Genomic DNA, 19,089 nt, shown 5'->3' with positions numbered 1-19,089 from the left:
GGTCCAGGAGGATGCATTGTCCTGAACTTCAGTATCAGTTGCAATTCAGCAGTCTCTCTTCCTAATCTTCCTTTGAAATTCCTTTGCAGGAGAACTGCTACTCTTAGGTCAGCAACTGAATGTCCAGGAAGGTTAAAATGTTCCCCCACTGGTTTTTTAAATGCTGTGGTTTCTAATAGCAGTAGAAGGGATATTATAGCACTGGAAAAGGTGCAGAAATGGGCAACTAGAATGGTAAAAGGGTTGGAACGCTTTCCCTATGAAGAAAGGTTAAAGAGCTTGGGCTGCTTTATCTTGGATAAACGACGGCTGAGGGGTGACATGATAGAGGTTTACAAGATTACAAATGGGATAGAGCAGGTAGAGAAAGAAGTACTTTTCTCCCTTTTTCACAATACAAGAACTCGTGGGCACTCAATGAAATTAATGAGCAGTCGGGTTAGAACGGATAAAAGGAAGTACTTCTTCACCCAAAGAATGAGTAACACATGGAATTCACTGCCACAGGAGGTGGTGGCGGCTACAAGCATGGATGGCTTCAAGAGGGAATTTGATAAACATATGGAGCAGAGGTCCATCAGTGGCTATTAGCCACAAGGTATAGATAGGAACTCTCGGTCTGGGGCAAGTGATGCTCTGTATTCTTGGTGCTGGGGTGGGGGCAACAGTTGGGAGGGCTTCTAGTGTCCTGGCCCCACTGCTGGACCTCGTGATGGCACCTGGTATTTTTGGCCACTGTGTGACAGAGTGTCGGACTGGATGGGCCATTGGCCTGATCCAACATTGACTTCTCTTATGTTCTTAAAGACTAAGAGTCCAGTATTCCTTAAAGACTAACAAAATTTGTGGTAAGGTATGCGCTTTCATGAGTCACTGCCCACTTCTTCAGGCTTATTTCCATTTATTCTTTGCATCCTCCTGGACTGAATCCTGCTGTACCAAATTGAGACCTAGGTTTCCTGTCTGATTGCCAATGCTGATATCTCCATGCCTACTACCCCTTCTGCGTATCACACTTAATCCAATCTCTGAAATCATCTTTATAAAGTTTATATATCCAGTACCTTGTGTTACATTTTATGGTAACTGTGGCCCAGCCTGAAAAAGTGACATTTATGGCAGATCCAGCCCTCATAAGAAATGAGTTTGACACCTCTGGTCTAGATGCATTCTAACTTTCTTCAGCCTGGAATTCATTATTTGAAAAGCTTTCTGCTGACTGGAACCTGAGCATCTTCTGGAAGTGAAGCAAGGTTGATCTGATCGTAGCAGTGGATGGCTTGGGGAAAATAATGCTGGGAGATTTCAAGTTTTTAGCCATTACCAATCCTATTTGTACGCTAGAAATCCCAAAGAGATACGTTGGCTGGATGAAGAATGTCTAAAGGTATATCACCTCTATATTAAAAATTCTTGCTAATGATCAAATAGAAAAAGACACCAATATTCAAGTGAAGAATTTGTTAGATATTTATTATTCACAGTTAATTACTATCTACCAAATGGCTGCTGCAGAGTTAAAGGATTACGTACATAGGCCTTTTTATTTAAACACTGAATTTGTTTTAATATATATATACACACAAGACATTATGTCTGCAAGGCTGCATGATATACACCAATTCCAAGATAAGAAAACAATCAAATGGTCCAAGTGTAGAATGCCATAGATTCATTTTCCAATCATTTTAGAAAGAAAGAAGTGGGGGAGAGAAAAAGACAGCAAGGAAAGGGGGAGAATTAACACGCTACGGGATAGCTCTCTTTCATCTGCTGGAGAAACAAGTGTAAGGCAGAGTCCATCTCTGGAATAACACATTTGTAATACTTCGTATAAAAAAGGCACCCACCAACACAGGAATGTCTCCATTTGGGCGGAACAGGAAATCTCTGTGGAGGCTTTGGGGTTCAGTGTCATTGGGATGAGAGTTTCAGCTGTGTGGCACAGCAACAGGAAATAAGATGATTATTGGCACAAAGAGCTCTGCAAGCTTGCTCTCTCCCATCTTACTTCAAAGCACTGATGAAGCCATAGATAGCATCAGTGAGTGTTGTTGTGGGGGGTGGGGGTACAGGCCTGAAATACAGTCCCTACACAGCCTGCTGTGAATCGGGAGCACAACACTGACTCCTCCACCTACGATAACACTGACATGAGGAGGCAGGGAACTGCGGGAGTACAAAGATACCAACTTTCTTTTCGAGGAACAGTCAATGATTGCATTTGTGCCCCAGCCAGCTGTAAAAGGGAACCGAACAACAAATCACTGAGCATCATGTTTAAACATTCACTAGATGTGATTAAGCACAATTTCTTGAGGCTTCCCTGCAGTATTTGGGAAAAATACGTATTTCACAGGTCATTCTAGAATATTCACTCTCCATCCTAATGTAGCTTCATATAATATAGCCTAATCGTAATGTTATGATCTTCTTGCTTCTCTTGCATAAGGATCCTGGCTACAGGTCCTCCTAACTCCATCTTTTGGAGAACATTTAATCGGTAACGAAGAATATCAGATGCTTATACAAGCTTTAAAAGTTCAATCTGGTCTATGGAGGTGCTTGTATTTAATAGAACTACCCTCCTAGCCATTAAACTCCTAAAATATTTACACAAAAGCAGGGGGTGGAGGGAGAGGAGATATGAAAAGCTCTGGACTGTCCTTTTAACCTAAGGAAAAGGCACTAATGGAAAAAATAATTCAAGAATGTGCTCAACCACACACATGAAAAAAACAGCAGTCCTTAATGTGAACATGATCTGGCTGCAGTTTAGAACTTTTCTGAACATCCTTGCAGCCCATGGGGAGAAGAAAGCCCATCATCTTCCCTCTGCCCAAGGGTTGTTGCAATTCCAGATGGAGAAAAAATGTACGACCTATCTTTCCCAGGCAAAACATTGGCGATCAAAGGCAAAAAGCAGAATGGGATGTGTGTGAGAGAGTGTTTTATCATTAAAAAGCTGGGTTGTGGGTTTGGTTCCCCTCTTAGTCCCTTCATGAAGACTGTTTACGGAAACAGCAAACACCAGCAGAGTTCCTCCTCTCCCTTGAACGGCACAGAACAGACTTCATATAGCATTAAAACTTCATGCACTGATCAACTGATGTCTCAGTGTTGGAGGAGAAAGGAAGAGTGCACAAAAGGGGCCATCCAGGAACAATGAAGAAACCTGTTAATATCTGTTGAATTTAAAAGGTAAGTTTTGGCGCATACATTGGACCCTTCTCCTGTCCCCTCCCCCACAAAGTTCCATACTGAGTAAAAAAAGTGTTCCCCCCTCGTGCAGAGGGGTGAGTCAGATTTTTATGGCCTGATGACTGGAGATCACTGGCTGCAGTTAGACTCTGAATAGGTACTTTATTGTTTCTCGTGTTCCTTAAATAATCTTTAATAAGCTGCTCTAGATGTTCTGGTTCACCGGGGTCACGTAGTTGCGCGGAAACATGCCTGTTTGTCCATGGCAGGCTCCCTTCCACCAGTTGGGGTCAGAATTGTCAAGGACCTGGATAAAGTCTCCACGGCGGAAGCCCAGCTCACCTTCCTCTTGGGGGTCAAAATCAAAAAGAGCCTGAACGTACGTGGGTTGCTGTAAAGAAAACAAAAGATGGGTGATATTTATGCTGTTGATATCCCACATTTTTTCCATACTAGGCTCAAGATGACATGTTCAAACATTAAATAAATCTTTATTCAGTGTCTGGAAATGAGACAGCAAAAGCTTATTTAGTTTCTAATAATATGTGCATAAATGAAATATTCAAAATGTACCAGTTTCATCCATTAACATCTCCACAGGGAGCAGACATTATATGGCATATTGCAGACTCACGTAAACTCAAATTTGACGGGCTTTCACTAGGCATCTCTGTCATCTACATCTACCTTACTCTTCCTCTCCTGATGCTTATCTCTCCTTATATATAAAAGAGTTTTGGTGTGACTCTCTCCTGAACGTTTGACACGCTTCCACAGCCTTTGGGCCCCTGATCTGTCACTCAGGAGGGGGCCAATCCCCTGGCCGCATTGCCTCCCTCCGTCACCTCAGTCCCGCCCACAGACCTGCCAGGTGGCGTCTCGCCCTCAGTCTGCGAGGAGCCGCTGGGCGGGATGGACGTTCAGGCGGCCAGATGCGTCCGAGCCCCAGGCCAATCCTGCTGGCATCTCAGCGTTCATTGTTGGCTGAGGCCGACTCCAGGTAGCTGGACACCCTGCCACTGGGCAGGGGCCACCGGCCTGCCAGCGGTGGAGGAAGCCCGTGGGATGCCGCCATCCACCTGGACAGGGAGGCAGTGGTGGCCTGTTCCTTCTCCCCTCCACACTGCAGTCTGCGGAGGGGGGAGAAACCGGGGAGCAGAGGCTGATCCTCCCGCCGCTGCGCCTGTTGTTGACGCCTGAGGCCCAATCCACCTCGCTGCCTGGCCCTGATGCTGCCGGCCCTGATGCTGCCGGCCCCCGGCCGGCCAGGGAGACAGTGGCATCTCGTTCCATCGCCCCTCAAGCCTGGGGTCTCACCAGCGGGGCAACAGCGTGGGGCCGGCCCTCACTCTCCTCCCAGGCGATGTGCAGCCCAACCGTCACGCCGGGCAGAGAGCCCTCACACAGACACTGCTCCTCCCGCCGCACTGGCCATCGGCGGCCCACAGCCTACGTGGATGCCGCCGTGCCGCCCACCGGTGGAGCCAGCCCAGATGATGCCTGCCCCTGTGCAGGGACACCATGGTGACCCATGCTACCGCCCTAGGGTCTCAGTGGTGCGTCCAGGGCGGGGACGCACGGAGGTCTCACTTCCTTCTAGGGCCTGTTGTATTGGTCCTAGTTATGTCAATAAAAATAGGAGCTCTGTAGTATTTTGCATCACATCATTGCAACTTGCATGTCGGCTGTAGTAAGTGTTACTTGCTAGTTCCAAGCTAAACACTCTGTTCTGATTTCCTGATCCTTTATTTAATCACTCTGTATTTGATCCCACAAGCCAGCCACATGTTCCACCTCTGTACAGATTCAAAAAGGGATACAACAAGGCCATTGCAAAAGAACACATAAAAACCCAAATTCAAATGCTAGCCTTTGTTCTCTTGTTTCTCAAAAGTGCCCATCCCTTCTACAGAAATGAGAAATTAATGAGTGACAAGTTCCATCTTTACCCATCTTGTATCTGACCTTTCCAGAAAATGACCATTAGAATTTAATATAGTGCTTAGACTAGAAATATACAGGCCAGAATAACCTGGTTTACACATTTTACTTGAAGCTCCCTGAAACCAGCAAGAGGAGCTACCAGAACTTTTGGGTGGTGTTATATAAACCAGAATATGAGTTTCCTAAAAAACTGCACTCTTAATGCAAACAGATGAGACATCTTGCACATTTATTACATCTATCTCATATTGTTCTTAAGGCTGTGGAGCAGATATATGGATCATGATAGAGTTTTATTAACTTTCTTTTCCTCTAGGATACCTTTGTTACTTTTGTCACAGTGGGGCTATTCCAGGGAATATGGCATAGCCCCACTGAAATTTTTCCAAGATCCTATAAGGAAACCTTTAATCTCCCCTGAGAAGGGCCATGGTCAAATCCACCAGATCAATAAGAATCTTTCCCCCTCTGTTTTCCAAAGGCCTAATGTATGGAAGGGAACATTCACAAGGTCAAAATCATGCTTCTGTTCAAAGGCTTGACACACGGGAGGGGATGTGTAATGATATACAGGCTCAGAATTGTCCTCCTATTCAGCCCCAGAATTCTACTAAGGAGGTCCTTGTAAATAGTTCAAATAGAAAGTTATGGTAAAACCTAACATCCTAAAGAAAACAGCTCAAAAGCCTGAACACACACACACACACACACAAATACAGAAGACCTGAATTTAGCTTCTCCCCTTACTAGGAAAGCCTTGAGTTTTATGATAGAAGAAACGCGGGATATAAATGCAATAACTTGTTCTCCCTCACCTGAGGCACCTGCTCAATGTCCCGGAGGAATATCTGCTGATTCCTGGAGACAGAAGTTGATCTGTGATAGTCTACTAACTCATTCAGAGAATTGAACTTTACCACCCAGAGGAAATACTTGCCAGCCCCATCTCGAAGCACCTTGAAGTGTTGTACATCATTTCCAAATCTAAGAGGGAAAGGGAAGGACATAATCAAACTTAGCATCATCTCCAGCTTTTAAGGCTGGGTACACAACAGGTGCGGTCTTGTGCATACATCAGCTTGTATGTTATACCTGGTTAATATTACCTGAACCAGAGGCATGCAAATATGAATTTAAGGGACTCTAGAACAGCAGCGGGCGGTACTTTGCTACCAGAAGTGAGTATGTGTCAAAGGTGCTCAATACTCACAAATACATGACTGGTTTTGTGGTAAGGACATAAGCTGTTGGAGATGAAGGTCTCGTTTCTCATTATTCCCAACTTCTGGTATTATAATTTCTATGAAAGATTTACCTATTACTGTTTAAGAGTGAATTCTCTTGGGGAGCTTGAGAACAAAACATACCTGCTGAAGGACTACTTGCAGTTTAAAACAACACACTAAAACCTCCCACATTTAAAGGTAATAACATTTGAGAGTCTTTGTGAGATAGCATGGTAGAGCTTGGCAGGATGAGAATATCCATTTTTCTGTTTGTATACTGCCAAACTTGTAACCAAACTTTCTGAATGGAACTCTGTGGCCACTGTACCATTTTTGGCAACATATCGATTGCTGCAGGCTTCTTCTAAGATAAGTGTTTCATGCAACTAAACCCAAAATAGAATACTTTGAACCAGAGAGGCACTCAGGAAGATTTTTAAAAAGTTAACACATTAGAATCAACTTTTTATTCATGTAAGTGGTTAAAAATGTAGAACACTGAGATCAAGATGCCAATTTCCCCAGAAAGGATAACAATTTAATTGACTGTACTTTTGAAAGGCATTTTCAACCTCACGTCCCAGCAGTGAGAGCAGAAACCTAAAAAGCTAGAGCTTTTAGAAGTAGTTAGGGGAAAAGAGGGGTGACCAAGTCAATGAGTAAGCAACCCATATCACTGCTTGATGATCATGTAAGATGTCCTACTTTCAAATGCCGATCAAATTACAGCTAAAATCTGCACCCCCAAATTCCACATACTGCGGCAGAAAAAAGCCCCAGGTTTTCAGGCAAAAATTGTATCACTTAGGGAAGCAATTCAAATGTGCCTAATTCCCTGGGGTTGGGTGCAGAATATACATTAACCTGCTATACATGCAGTACTCACTTGACAGAAAGGGAGAAGTCTCCCGGAGCGCTCTCACTCTCCCGGATGAGGAAGGCACCATCATGTCTCTGTTTGCCCAACATCTCCTCTGCCTTTGCTCGGGGAATCTTCCCAAAAAACCACCTGTGCAGAATGTTGAAAATTATGCTCAATTCAAGCTTCAAGGAAGAGGTACATTTGGATATGTACACTCATGGAAAACATTTTCACCAGACATAAATAATCCACTGAACTGTTTCAAGACTCCCCTCAAAATCTTTGCTGAAATCCCACAGCAGTTAACTTCTCATTTCTGATGGGAATCATTTCTCTAGAAATTTGCAACCAAGCCACAAAATCATTAACTTGGGAGGAAAGATGACACGGACAGTTCGCCCAATGGAAACAGATTTACTACCTTTTCATGATTATATTGCTAAACATAAAATGAGTACTCTAAGAAATGGGGGAAGGAACTGGGTAAATTCACACGATGGCAAAAATTGGTTAGAGCCGATGAATTCAGGAGCACACTTAATTACAAACCTTGCTAATATAAATGTACTGTCCTTAGGGGTACATCTGATGAACTGAGTTCTGACTCTCAAAAACTTAGGCTGGAATATATTTATTCTCTAAATTGCCACTAGACTGTTTTATTAAGACATAACCAATTTTAGTAACTGGTAATCTACTGGTTTGGGTCAATCCACAGATGAATCTTTCCAGTGTTCCCCCTCCCTCACCCAGGAAAATTATTCCCAGGTCACAGGATCCCTGTGGATTAACAGCAATGCAGGGTGGGAGGAGGCTCAGCAGGGGAAGGGTGATATCCTTCACTACCTTCTCTTCCATCAGTGCAGTGCCACTGGCAGAAGTGGCAGAAATGGCAAATTCATCCCCTTCCCGGCCTGCATGGCTATAGGAGTCCTGTGACCTTGGGAATCAACTTTAATGGGTTTAGGAGAAAGAGAGAACAATCCACATCTATCAGTGCCTTCCAGTGACATACAGCAGGATCTGACATATTTTTATGGAAGGGAGATCACATATATCTATCTTAAAGGTTTATCACCTTTGAAGAGAATTCCCAGCACTGATTATGGAAGTTCACTACCGTGTATACTATGTAGGAATTAATTATCATGTGGCATAGTGTGTAGAATAGCCAGGAGATCCTAAGATTGTCTGGCAGCCAAGAGTTCTAGCTCTTTTAGCATTATGCACCACTAGGTGGTGAGCTAGACTTGTTTTGAAGGCAAGGGACTTTTCAGAGGTGGTTTGCCATTGCCTGCCTCAGTGTCACGCCCTTGGTATTCCTTGGAATTTGGCCTTCCAAATACTAGCCCAGGCCAACCCTGCTTAGCTTCCGAGATCTGACGGGATTGGGGTAGCCTGGGCTATTCAGGTCAGGGCTACTATGCAGGAGGCTTTTTAAAAAACAAAACAAAAAAACCACCGCTGGCTCTTACTGGACACAATGGGAAGCACATAAGGTTGGTGACTGATCCCTGCCACTGCATTACAAAAAGAGCTGCATGCCTTCAACCTCCAATTTCACATTCACATGCCAGAGAGTGTAGGAACTGCCACAAAGCAACTTTGGTTTTCATAAGTGGTAATACTATGGTTTATTTTTTCAAAAACAGAGCTACCCGTCAAATGTCATGCGCCACTGGGGCCCACTTTGGGACGCTGCTTTCTGCTGTATTGCCAGTCCCCTGCTGGAAGACTCCTCGGGGTGTCAGAATGGGAGGGGAGAGGGTTCAGGCTACCCATCTCCTCCTCCTCCCTTGTAAACTGCCTCACCTTGTGCGCAGCCTACAAGTCAGCCACCATTTTTCCTCCCCAGTCCATCATTTGGAGCTTCCTTATATCCTCCTTCCCCTCCATGCTGGCTCCACCCTCCCCAACTCACAGTGGTTCCCAGCCCTGCCCATTGGGCCAGGACAGCCCTGTTTGGCCCCTTAGGAGGGAGGCCTTATTCCAGGTCCCTCTGCTCTGCCTCCCACTCAGCGTCTCCTAGGCTCACCCAGGAGTGCAAGAGGCCAGTGGTGCTGGAGGTGGCCACATGCCTGCTGGCCACTCCCAGGGGCCATCCTCAACAGGTCCACTCCACACTGGGACCCCTGGGTGATGCTGAGTAAGCTTTTCTTCTGCTGCCCGGGCTCTGAAGGGGGGGCAAGACCTTTCTCCTGGCTCAGGGGTGGCGGGCCACAATGCTGACCCTAGTCAGGGCAAGGTCATCAGGCCCAACGCCTCCAATTCCAGACACACCCCTTGGGGGGTTACTTGGGGTAGTGTCCTCAAAGATCCAAGATATGTAGTTGGTGCTGAGGTGGGCCTGGCCGGAGTGATGCTGGATGGTGAAGCTGAAAGGTAGAAGGGAGAGGTACCACCGTAGGATGTACTGGTTATGGTCTTTCATCCATGTCATCCACATCAGGGGTGTGAGGTCCATTACAAGGGTAAACAGTGATGGCTTCCGGTCTGGCTCCCGCGCATGGCGGACGCTTCCTCGGGTCGCTCCCGAGGGTGCCTCGCCCGCCCGCGGTGGAGGAGGGAATCCGCGCGAGCGGAGACCCGAACGAGCCCCTCAGAAGAGAGGAGCTCGGATCCGGGGCGCTTTAGGGCGCACTAGGGGGGAGTCGCTCTTTCGACCGAGAGGTCGGAGAGCGGGGCTCCCGCCATGCCCTGCCCCAATGGACCTTGCTGCGTGAGCGACCCCGAACGGGGTTTAGCGGAGCCACCAGACGTCACTGAGTGATAAAGCGACCATCCGCAAAAGTGGAAAAGAAAAAGAAAAGATCGGCTTAACTGTGAGTTGTCAAAATGCAGAAAAAAGAACTGAAAATTGTTTCCCCCCCCTCCCAGCGAAAAAGGCGAAGAGGTTAATCCTCCATCTATACAAGCGCAAAAGAAAAGGAGGGGGGGGGATGAATTGAGCGGACAGTGATGTTTTCCTTTGATGTATTTGAAAGCGAGAAGCTTGTCTCTCTGGAGCACATTTTAAGAACTTTCTAAAAGTAAACAAAAAAGAAAAGATGTCGGAGCTGGGCAAAAGCGAGCGGAGAAGGAGGGAGGGACTTCCGTCTGGGCGTTTGTTTGTGTGCAAGAGCCGGCTGTTGAATGTTTGGACTGTTTATGGCTGTGAATCCGACGGGAGTTTTGCAAAAAAGATAAGTTGGAATTGTGACAGCGAGAAGTGCCTGTAAGCGCTTATTAGTCAACAATTGCGAGGAGGACCCATAGAGAGTCTGGGAGCGAATATAAAAGCGAAAATGAAATTGATACCATTCTCGAAAATGGGGACCTCCGGGGCATGAAAGGAAGAGGATTTATAGTACATGAACTGAGCGTATTAACAACAACCCGAAGGAGGATCTAACAAGCCGGAAGGAGAAGACAACGGAGACAACAGAGGAAGCTCCTCCACGTCAGCGATAGTAAAAATACCCAGCACGCAAAGAAGCGGTTCCGGATGTGCACAGAAGAGACCCTTTTTATTAACAGAATCTCAAAGGAACATTACTAACATACTAACAGAGAATACATGTAACAGGACTAAGAAAAGAAGTTTGGCAACACACAGAAGAAGCCCAAGAAGATTAATTGGACATTACTAACAGTTTAATTTACCAGTTTATATATCACTCAGCTTTCTCTTTCTCCCACTGTCTACCCCTCCCTTTTTTCTTTTAAGCGAAATACCTCCCCTTTTTAGGGGAGCCAATAAAACCTTTATATAAAAAAAAACAAGGGTAAACAGTGAGGTAGTACTGCAAAGTGCCAACCGCTAGTGCCTCCTTCATGATTGTTGCCTATTTTCACTCAGCTGGTTGTAATTTGTGACTTATGAATAAGACTGGGTGCTCCTGCCCCTCCATCTCCTGCAACAATACTGCTCCCAACCCCGTGTCAGAAACGTCGACCTCTACTAGGAAGGGGTAGGAGAAGTCTGGATTGCAGAGGACTGGGCCCCAGGACAAGGTAGTTTGGAGAGTGTTGCATGCTTCTGGCATGTTGGGGGTCCAATGAAGGGTGGTTGGTCTTTTTTCAAGCTGTCTGTCAGTAGGCTGGCAATCATGGTGAAATGCGGGATAAACTTCCTGTAGTACCCTATGAGGTCCAGGAAGCATTTCAGTTGCCATTTAGTGGCAGGGCGGGGACTTTGCTCCAAGGTGATAACCTTGTTGGGCAGGAGCCTTAGCTGCTCCCAGCCAATGAAAAAGCCCAGGTACTTGAGTTCCCTGAAATGTTGCTCTTCTTGGGGTTAGCTCTTAACCTGGTGGCCTTCAAAGCCTGGAGGACCTATCACAGGTGCTGCATGTATGTGGGCCAGTCGGGCCTACAGACGATGATGTTGTCAATGTATGCCAGGGAGAACCCCTGGCATTGGGCCAGTTCCTGATCCAACAATTGCTGGAAGGTGGCTGCAGCCACCTGAATGGCACCCAGTGGAACTGGAAAAGGCCCTGGGGGGTTGCGAAGGCCATCCCCTGGCCCGCTGGGTTCATGGCGACCTGCCAGTACCCTATTGTCAGGTCCAGAGCGGTCAGGTACTGGGCCGTCCCCAGCTGGTCAATCAGGAGGTTGGCCTGGGGCATAGGGTAGGTGTCAAATTGCGCAATTTAGTTGCCCTCACAGTAGTTGACGCAGAAGTGGATGCTGCCATCAAGCTTGAGTAAAAGCATGATGGGGCTCCCCAAGGCACTTCAGGAGGGCTCTATCATGTCTAGTGGGAGCATATCCTTCACATCCTGGTCCATGACTGCCTACTGCTTCCGAGGGAACGGGTTCCATGGAACCCGCACCACTTTCCCCAGCCGAGTCTGTATGTGGTGTGCAGCTAGGGTGATGTAGCCTGGTTGCAGGGACAAAAGGTACAGAGAGGAACTCTGGGGCAAGTGATGCTCTGTATTCTTGGTGCTTGGGGGGGCGCAACCATGGGACAGCTCCTAGTGTCCTGGCCCCACTGCTGGCCCTCCTGATAGCACCTGGTATTTTTGGCCACTGTGTGACAGGGTGTGGGACTGGATGGGCCATTGGCCTGATCCAACATTGGCTTCTCTTGTGTTTTTATGTTACAGAGGGGGATGGCTTCCGGATACCTAGTGGCATAGTCCATAAAGACCAGAAGATAGCAGGCCCCTCTTGGAGTGCAGAGTAGCAGCCCCTCAAAATTCATGGTGACCCAGTTGAAGGAAGTCTGGATAACAGATGGGGAGAATGCACTCGGGGTAGGCTGGCCTGACACCTGCAGCCATATGGCGCAGGACTTCCAGAAGTCCTTGATGTCTCAGGTGACTGAGGGCCAAAAACACTGGACCAACACCCTCAGGAGGGTATTATGGGCCCCCTGATGCCCTGTTGAGGGGTGGTCATGGGCAGTGGTTAACATCTCCATCCAATATTGGGTGGGCACTAACAACTGCTGATGGGGTCTCATCCTCCCTTGGGTGGCCCTGTACTAACCCTATGTCCCTCAGGATATGGGGGAGGAGGCTGTTTCAGCGCTCGTCCTGCACTACCCTGTCATTCATCACCCAGGGGCCAGCATACCTTCAAGACTGCCTCTCCTCATATGAGTCCCGAAGAGCACTAAGATCGACTAATCAACATCTTTTGGTAGTCCCCGGCCCCAGTGATACCTGACTTGCCTCGACCAGGGCCAGGGCCTTTTCAGCCCTGGCCCTCATCTGGTGGAATGAGCTCCTGTGTGAGATCAGGGTCCTGTGGGATTTACTGCAGTTCTGCAGGGCCTGCAAGATGGAGCTCTTCCACCGGGTGTTTGGTTGAGGCAGCGGACGTCCTCTTCCTCTGGCTGTCCGCACACCCCCCCCGACAGTGGCCTGGATCCTTAAAAGTTTTAATGCCATCTTAACCGCTAAGGTATCTGATATCCTCTAGAGTTTACATAGTACTCAGGACTTGTATTATTTTATACTGTTGTTTTAGTGGTTTTAACTGTATTGTATTTTATACTGTTGGAACCTGCCCTGAGCCCACTCGTGGTGGGGAGGGCAGGATATAAATCCAAATAAATAAATAAATAATTGACACTGTGCTCTTCAGGCTGGCTAGGGTGTCATCGGATTCCTTCCACCTCCCCTTCTGGCCCAGGACCACCTTTCTCCTGTAGCATAGATACGGACTGTGGGGTGGGCAACAGCAATGAGGGGGACTGGAGCACTGAGGACTGGCTGGACCACTCTGCTGGAGGAGGTAGGTGAGGTAGGGGTTGTCCTACAGTGGGTACACTGCCCATATTCTCCCCTGGGGGGTGCTTCCTTCTGCCCTGTTGCTGATCCTCTGCTGGAAGACTCCTCAGGGCCTCAGAACGGGAGGGGGTTTAGGCTACCTGTTTTCTCCTCCTCCCTCGTAAACTGCCTCACCTTGTGCAGCCTAGAGATCAGCCATCATTCTTCCTCAACAGCCCATCATTTGGAGCTTCCTTATATCCTCCTCCCCCTCTATGCTGGCTCCACCCTCCTCACCTCCAAGTGAGGTGAGCCCTGCCCATAGTGCCGCAACTGCCCTGTTTGGCCCCTTGGGGTAGAGGCCTTATTCCAGGCCCCTCCCTTCTGCCTCCCTCTCAGCATCTCCTGGGCACACTCAGGAGTGTGAGAGGCCAGCAGTGCTGGAGGCAGCCATATGCCTACTGGCCACTCCCAGGGGCCATCTTCTGGCGGGTCCACTCCACATTGGGGTGATGCCATCACTTCTCCCACCATCTCAGGAGCCCCGGCATTAGGCTTCCTGACCTCTGCTGCTCATATCTCTCCCATCATGGGCCTCTGCACTGGCCTCCTCGCCACCATGTGGACTCCATTGCCACTGCCATCTTCTCCACTGTGGGTCCTGCCGGAGTGGGCCTCCTTGTTGCCGCAGAGACTTTCAGTCATTGGTGCTGCTGTTCCCCTCACCGTGTCTGGGCAAGTTTCTCCACTGCCGCCCAGGCTCTGCTCTGAAAGGGGAGATCTCCTGGCTCAGAGGTGGTGGGCCATGCACCAACCCTAGTTGGGGCAGGGTTGCTGGGCCTGATGCTCTCAATCCCAGACATCAAATACATGAACTGTTCAGACTACACAACAGTGATGTCATCCACAGGTTCTAGGCCTGTATGTGGATCTATACATACATGCATTTTGCAATGCCTTAGTATTTCTGGGAAGCAGCTGCCAGCAGACCTGGCTCAGACAAATCAGTTCTTTTTTTCATTTACTTAAAAGCAGAAGACAAAACAGCAGCTTTTGCAAGATGATTACGCTGGAAGCTCTGGGATTCTCAGCCAGTATCCTACAGAGGTACCGTCACTCCCTCTCCAGATGTAAGTTGGCCTAAGTTCCTGGTTCAGCAAGATCTACAACAACCATTTTCAGCCAGTTATCACTGTGGAACCTTGAAATATGTGGCCAGTTGCTGCAAAGCCATTTTATGCAGACTCTGACTTGTTTCACAATGAGCATGTGAAGTGTGTCAGTGGTATGTAATTTAGGCATACTTTTTTATTACTAGAGTCAGCCAATTCAAAACCACAGTGTGTTCTTTTACTTTTTTAAAAATAATTTTTATTTTGAATTTTTTGAGGGAATACAGAATAAAGAAAATGGGTAAGGGGAAAGGGGAAAGAATACAAGGTACAATGACCAAAGCACAGTATAAAGGGAATTTTTTTCAAATATAAAGGACAATCCTTGATTCAAATACTTGAATTTTTAGGAAAATTACATAACGCTATAACTTTAAAAACCACTATAACAACCTACTCAACATTATACCATTTTCTCATAATATATTCACATTTTTATCCTATCTTATCCTATCTGGCATGATGTGGTCCATGGGGTCGCGAATAGTCGGACTCGACTGTGCGACTGAACAACAACAATCAATCTTATCAGTTATAAGATAAATGATGAATAAACTCATAAAATGTGTGTGTAATTTTAACACAGCAGTTTGTTGTGATAATAACCATACAAAAGAAAACATCTTTAGTATTTCATACTGAAACTATCATATAATATAAACCATTCAATAGCATAACTACAGAGATTGGTTATAGTAATCATAGAAGACTCACCATTTAATTCAAACTCATCTTTCGATCTCTGATTAAGTTTGCCAGTTTTATTATTTATTTATTTATTTAATTCGGTTTATACCCCGCCCTTGCATTTTATCTATCAAATTCTCAAGAGCTGGACAATTTTCAATTTTCCTGTCTGCGTTTACTTGTAGAATTCTTACTAACATTGTCTCTAGTAACACAGCAAATTTTATATTATTTTTTTTAAAATTTCAGTATCATTTCTATCCAATATTTTGTTGTTGTTCAGTCGCACAGTTGAGTCCGACTCTTCACGAACCCATGGACCAGATCACGCCAGGCCTTCTGGTCTTCCACCGTCCTCTGAAGTTTGCTCAACTTCATGTTTGTTGCACCTATGACACTGTCTAACCATCTCATCCTTTGCCGTCCCTGTCTTCTTTGACCTTCAATCTTTCCCAGATTCAATTCAATTCAGAAATATTCAATCCAATATTTACTAGGGTTTTTTTTTTTGAAGGACCACCACATATAGTAAAGGGTACCATCTCTTTACATTTCCAACACAGTCCTTTATAGTTTCTATCCATCTTCTCAATATCTTTTGGGGTAATGTGTCATGCCAGCCACATGACCACAGAGAAGTCTTCGGATAGCGTTAGCTCTTCGACTTGGAAATGGAGATGAGCACTGGCCCCTAGAGTCGGATTTGACTGGCTTTTGAGCAAGGGAAACCTTTACCAGCGATAAAATATTTTATACCAATTTTCTCTAAGTGTTTGATTTGCAGTAAATTCTATGTCTTTTGTCCATAGTTTTTCCAATTGCTATTTTACTGATGGGCAACACAAACAGTTTGGAAACCAAAGATTATACACCAGAGATGGGCATGAACCACAAAAATGCATTTCTATTCATGGGTGAACCATGAACCCCATGAACCTGAACTGTGCCCAAAACAGCTGAGCCCTGTGGAGCAAACTGCTCCAATGGCTTAGCTGTTTAAAGGGGCTTTTCTTTGGCAGCCAGCTCCAGGCTTGGAGCCATTTAAACCTGTTTTCTGCTCCCAGCGGCTTTTTTGGGAAGCAGAAAGCAGCAGTTTAAATGGCTCAGCTGTTTTTCATGAAGAGCAGAAACCTTTAAGTAGTATTGTTACCTGCTGCTTAAGGGGCTTTTTTTGGGGGGGGATATGTAGATTTTACAGATTATAACAAGCTTCCAGGTTCTAAAAAATATGAGGGCCTGCAGGAGATTAGTTCCCTCCCCCCAAAAAAACCCCTAACAAGCAGATCTAGGTAAGCTGTTGTTTTATTGTCCCTGTCCCTGAAGAAAACAAGTGAAAAGGTACAAGTGAGTAATTATCTAACCAATGCCGTGATCTCTACATGTTGTTTTAATTAATTTATACCCATTTCTTATTGACACCTGCAGCATTTGCTAGAATCCAAGATTAAATACACAATAAACTTAACCCAAATGTGTTCGATATTGAGACAGACCATAGTGATTCAGCTCAAAATCAGTGAAAAGGGAAAAAAGGACTCAACACCTTTTTGTAGGTTAGTGACCTTATTCATTTAACAAAGGCACACATTGACTAATCAGGACCACACAGTCAAGCACATTAAACTTTTCTACAAGTGTAGAGGGTACAGAGAGGGTACAGAGAAGAATGAAGTGTATAGCATTCTCTCAGGTTTCTTTTTGAATAGTTAAAACCAGACCAATTGCCACAGCAGCATCAAAAACATTGTGCTGGGTGAAGCAAGTCTAATCAGAACTGCAATAACAAAAATCTGGGCATCACTGCTGATTCTGCAAGGCTTACGTTGAATGCAACGACAAAGAATACATGATCCATTTCTTTGTAGCTAATATCAACAACTGGCATTTCTATTAGCACCACTCTACAGTAATTTAGCTTGATGGCACTTTTGACATCAAAAACATAGAGGTGCTATAAAGACTATACTTTCATATCCATCAAGACACATCTTTGAGATGTACCATTCATAAGGCACATATCTTGCACTGACATACTTTACTATGGCTAAATTGTTCTCCAGCTTTCTATCCCAAGCAGAATTTTCCACTAACAACTTGCATTATTATATGGTAGCTTCATGGTTCTTTATAACGTGGTTACTGCACGAAATTTTAGACGACCATGTCTTAAGATAGCTAATACCAGGGGTCATTTAGTAGAAAAAGAGGTGCAGGAGCTCATTAGCATAACTTATTTGCATATGCCACACCCCTGACATCACCGGAAGTGTGTCAGAAGGCAACACCCACCTTGTCTTAAGATAGCTAATACCAGGGGTCATTTAGTAGAAAAAGAGGTGCAGGAGCTCATTAGCATAACCTATTTGCATAAGCCACACACCCTGACATCACCGGAAGTGTGTCAGAAGGCAACACCCACCACTCAGGCTCCACTGGACTGTTTTGGATTCCTAGCTATCGGAGGGGGGGGACAGGGGGGACGTGCAGATCTGTCCTCGCAGAGGAGGGAGAGCTTGTACCTGAATAAAACTTGGTCTTAAAGGTGCCACTGGACTGTTTTTGGACTGGGGGAGCAGGGGGGGGGAGAGAGGCTCTGCAACTTACCTGGCTGCTTTTTGCTCTGACTGATGGCTCCTGGGAGCAGGGGGTAGGGCTTCTTGCATGTGCCCGCCCCCTGGGCTCTTTACTGCTGGAGCTCCGTTCCTGTGCGCTCCTGCAGGAAATGACCCCGGCTACTACTAAGAAAACTTTTCTTCCATGTCGCTTCTGTCACCCTCTGCAGTGGGGATTTATTTACTTCTTTCAATGTTTGTCATTTTGCTTTTCCACAAAATGGGCAAACCTCTAGTACCCCTTCTACAAACAGAATGTGTCCCGGAAACACAGATGTCACAATGTTTTACTTACGGATGTGGTTTCATTTCAATATAGTTTTGGGGAATGAATCCATCTTTGCCATTGAGTTCTGCCTTGTACCAATTTTGATCGCATTCTTCATTCAAAACCTGAGGAAAAGAAAAAAAAAAGTACTTCTGAATAACATGTTCATGTATCTTTGATATAACATGTTCCTGATATACCTTTTTAAAACATGCTTTGCTTAAAAAAAAAAAGTGGTTTCCAAGTCCTCTCCCATCCTGCTCCAACAACCAAAATGTAAAATTCTAAGATTGTTCTACTGAATTATTTAAGATTGTCCATTCTGTATTTAATCTTTAAATAAATGTCTCCAAATGAACTCTGCCTAAAGTAGATCTGACACTTCACTACGAAACATAGGTCTTAGAAAGCATATCTTCTGAGAGGATAAAGAGACCGATACATCGCTCACATACATGCTAGGCTCCATTCTGTAGCTTTTAAGAAAGCCAGTGTACTATAATAGTGAAGAATGTCAGATTTGCAGCTGAGTTCAAATCCCTGCTCTGCTATGAAGGTCACTGCATGACACTGGGCCAGTGTTTCAGCCTAACCTATCTCAAAGGTTGTTAGGAAGATAAAAATGGGAGAGGGCCATGTACCCCTGAACCCCTTGGAGAAGGGGTGGGATTAAACAGAATCAAGTCAACGTGAAAAAATAGTCATTGTGCTGAAAACCTATATTCTAGAAGCCTTTAACCTGCTAATGCAATTCACACTTTTTCATTTCAGTGTCTTACTTAGAGAGGGAACGTGCCCATCTCACCTGCTCCTCCAGCCTTCCCCATGGGAAATTGAGAGCTCACATACATTTGTGCCCTTCCCCCATAAGGAAGGGCACAACAAAAGCTTCATGCTGTGTGTTTTAATGTTCT

At 45.7% G+C, this 19,089-nt stretch overlaps 1 protein-coding gene across 1 annotated transcript in view; it reads right to left on the bottom strand.

The window, feature by feature from the left end:
- Positions 1–1,510: 1,510 nt before the first annotated feature.
- GRB2 (growth factor receptor bound protein 2) overlaps positions 1,511–19,089 on the bottom strand; it is an 80,747-nt gene continuing 63,168 nt past the window's right edge. Inside the window, exons 3-6 of the mRNA XM_015410726.1 lie at positions 18,203–18,300; positions 7,258–7,380; positions 5,961–6,129; positions 1,511–3,592 (exon numbers count right to left, since the gene is read on the bottom strand). Of these exons, the coding sequence (XP_015266212.1) occupies positions 3,407–3,592; positions 5,961–6,129; positions 7,258–7,380; positions 18,203–18,300 (576 nt within the window). The 3' untranslated portion in view covers positions 1,511–3,406. The remainder of the gene's footprint in view (positions 3,593–5,960; positions 6,130–7,257; positions 7,381–18,202; positions 18,301–19,089) is intronic.

This window comes from Gekko japonicus, unplaced genomic scaffold (genome assembly GCF_001447785.1).
Source record: "Gekko japonicus isolate JY-2015 unplaced genomic scaffold, Gekko_japonicus_V1.1 scaffold15, whole genome shotgun sequence".
Classification (NCBI taxonomy): Eukaryota; Metazoa; Chordata; class Lepidosauria; order Squamata; family Gekkonidae; genus Gekko; species Gekko japonicus.
The sequence above is the reverse complement of the archived record's forward strand: the minus strand, read 5'-3'. Positions and strand labels throughout refer to the sequence as shown.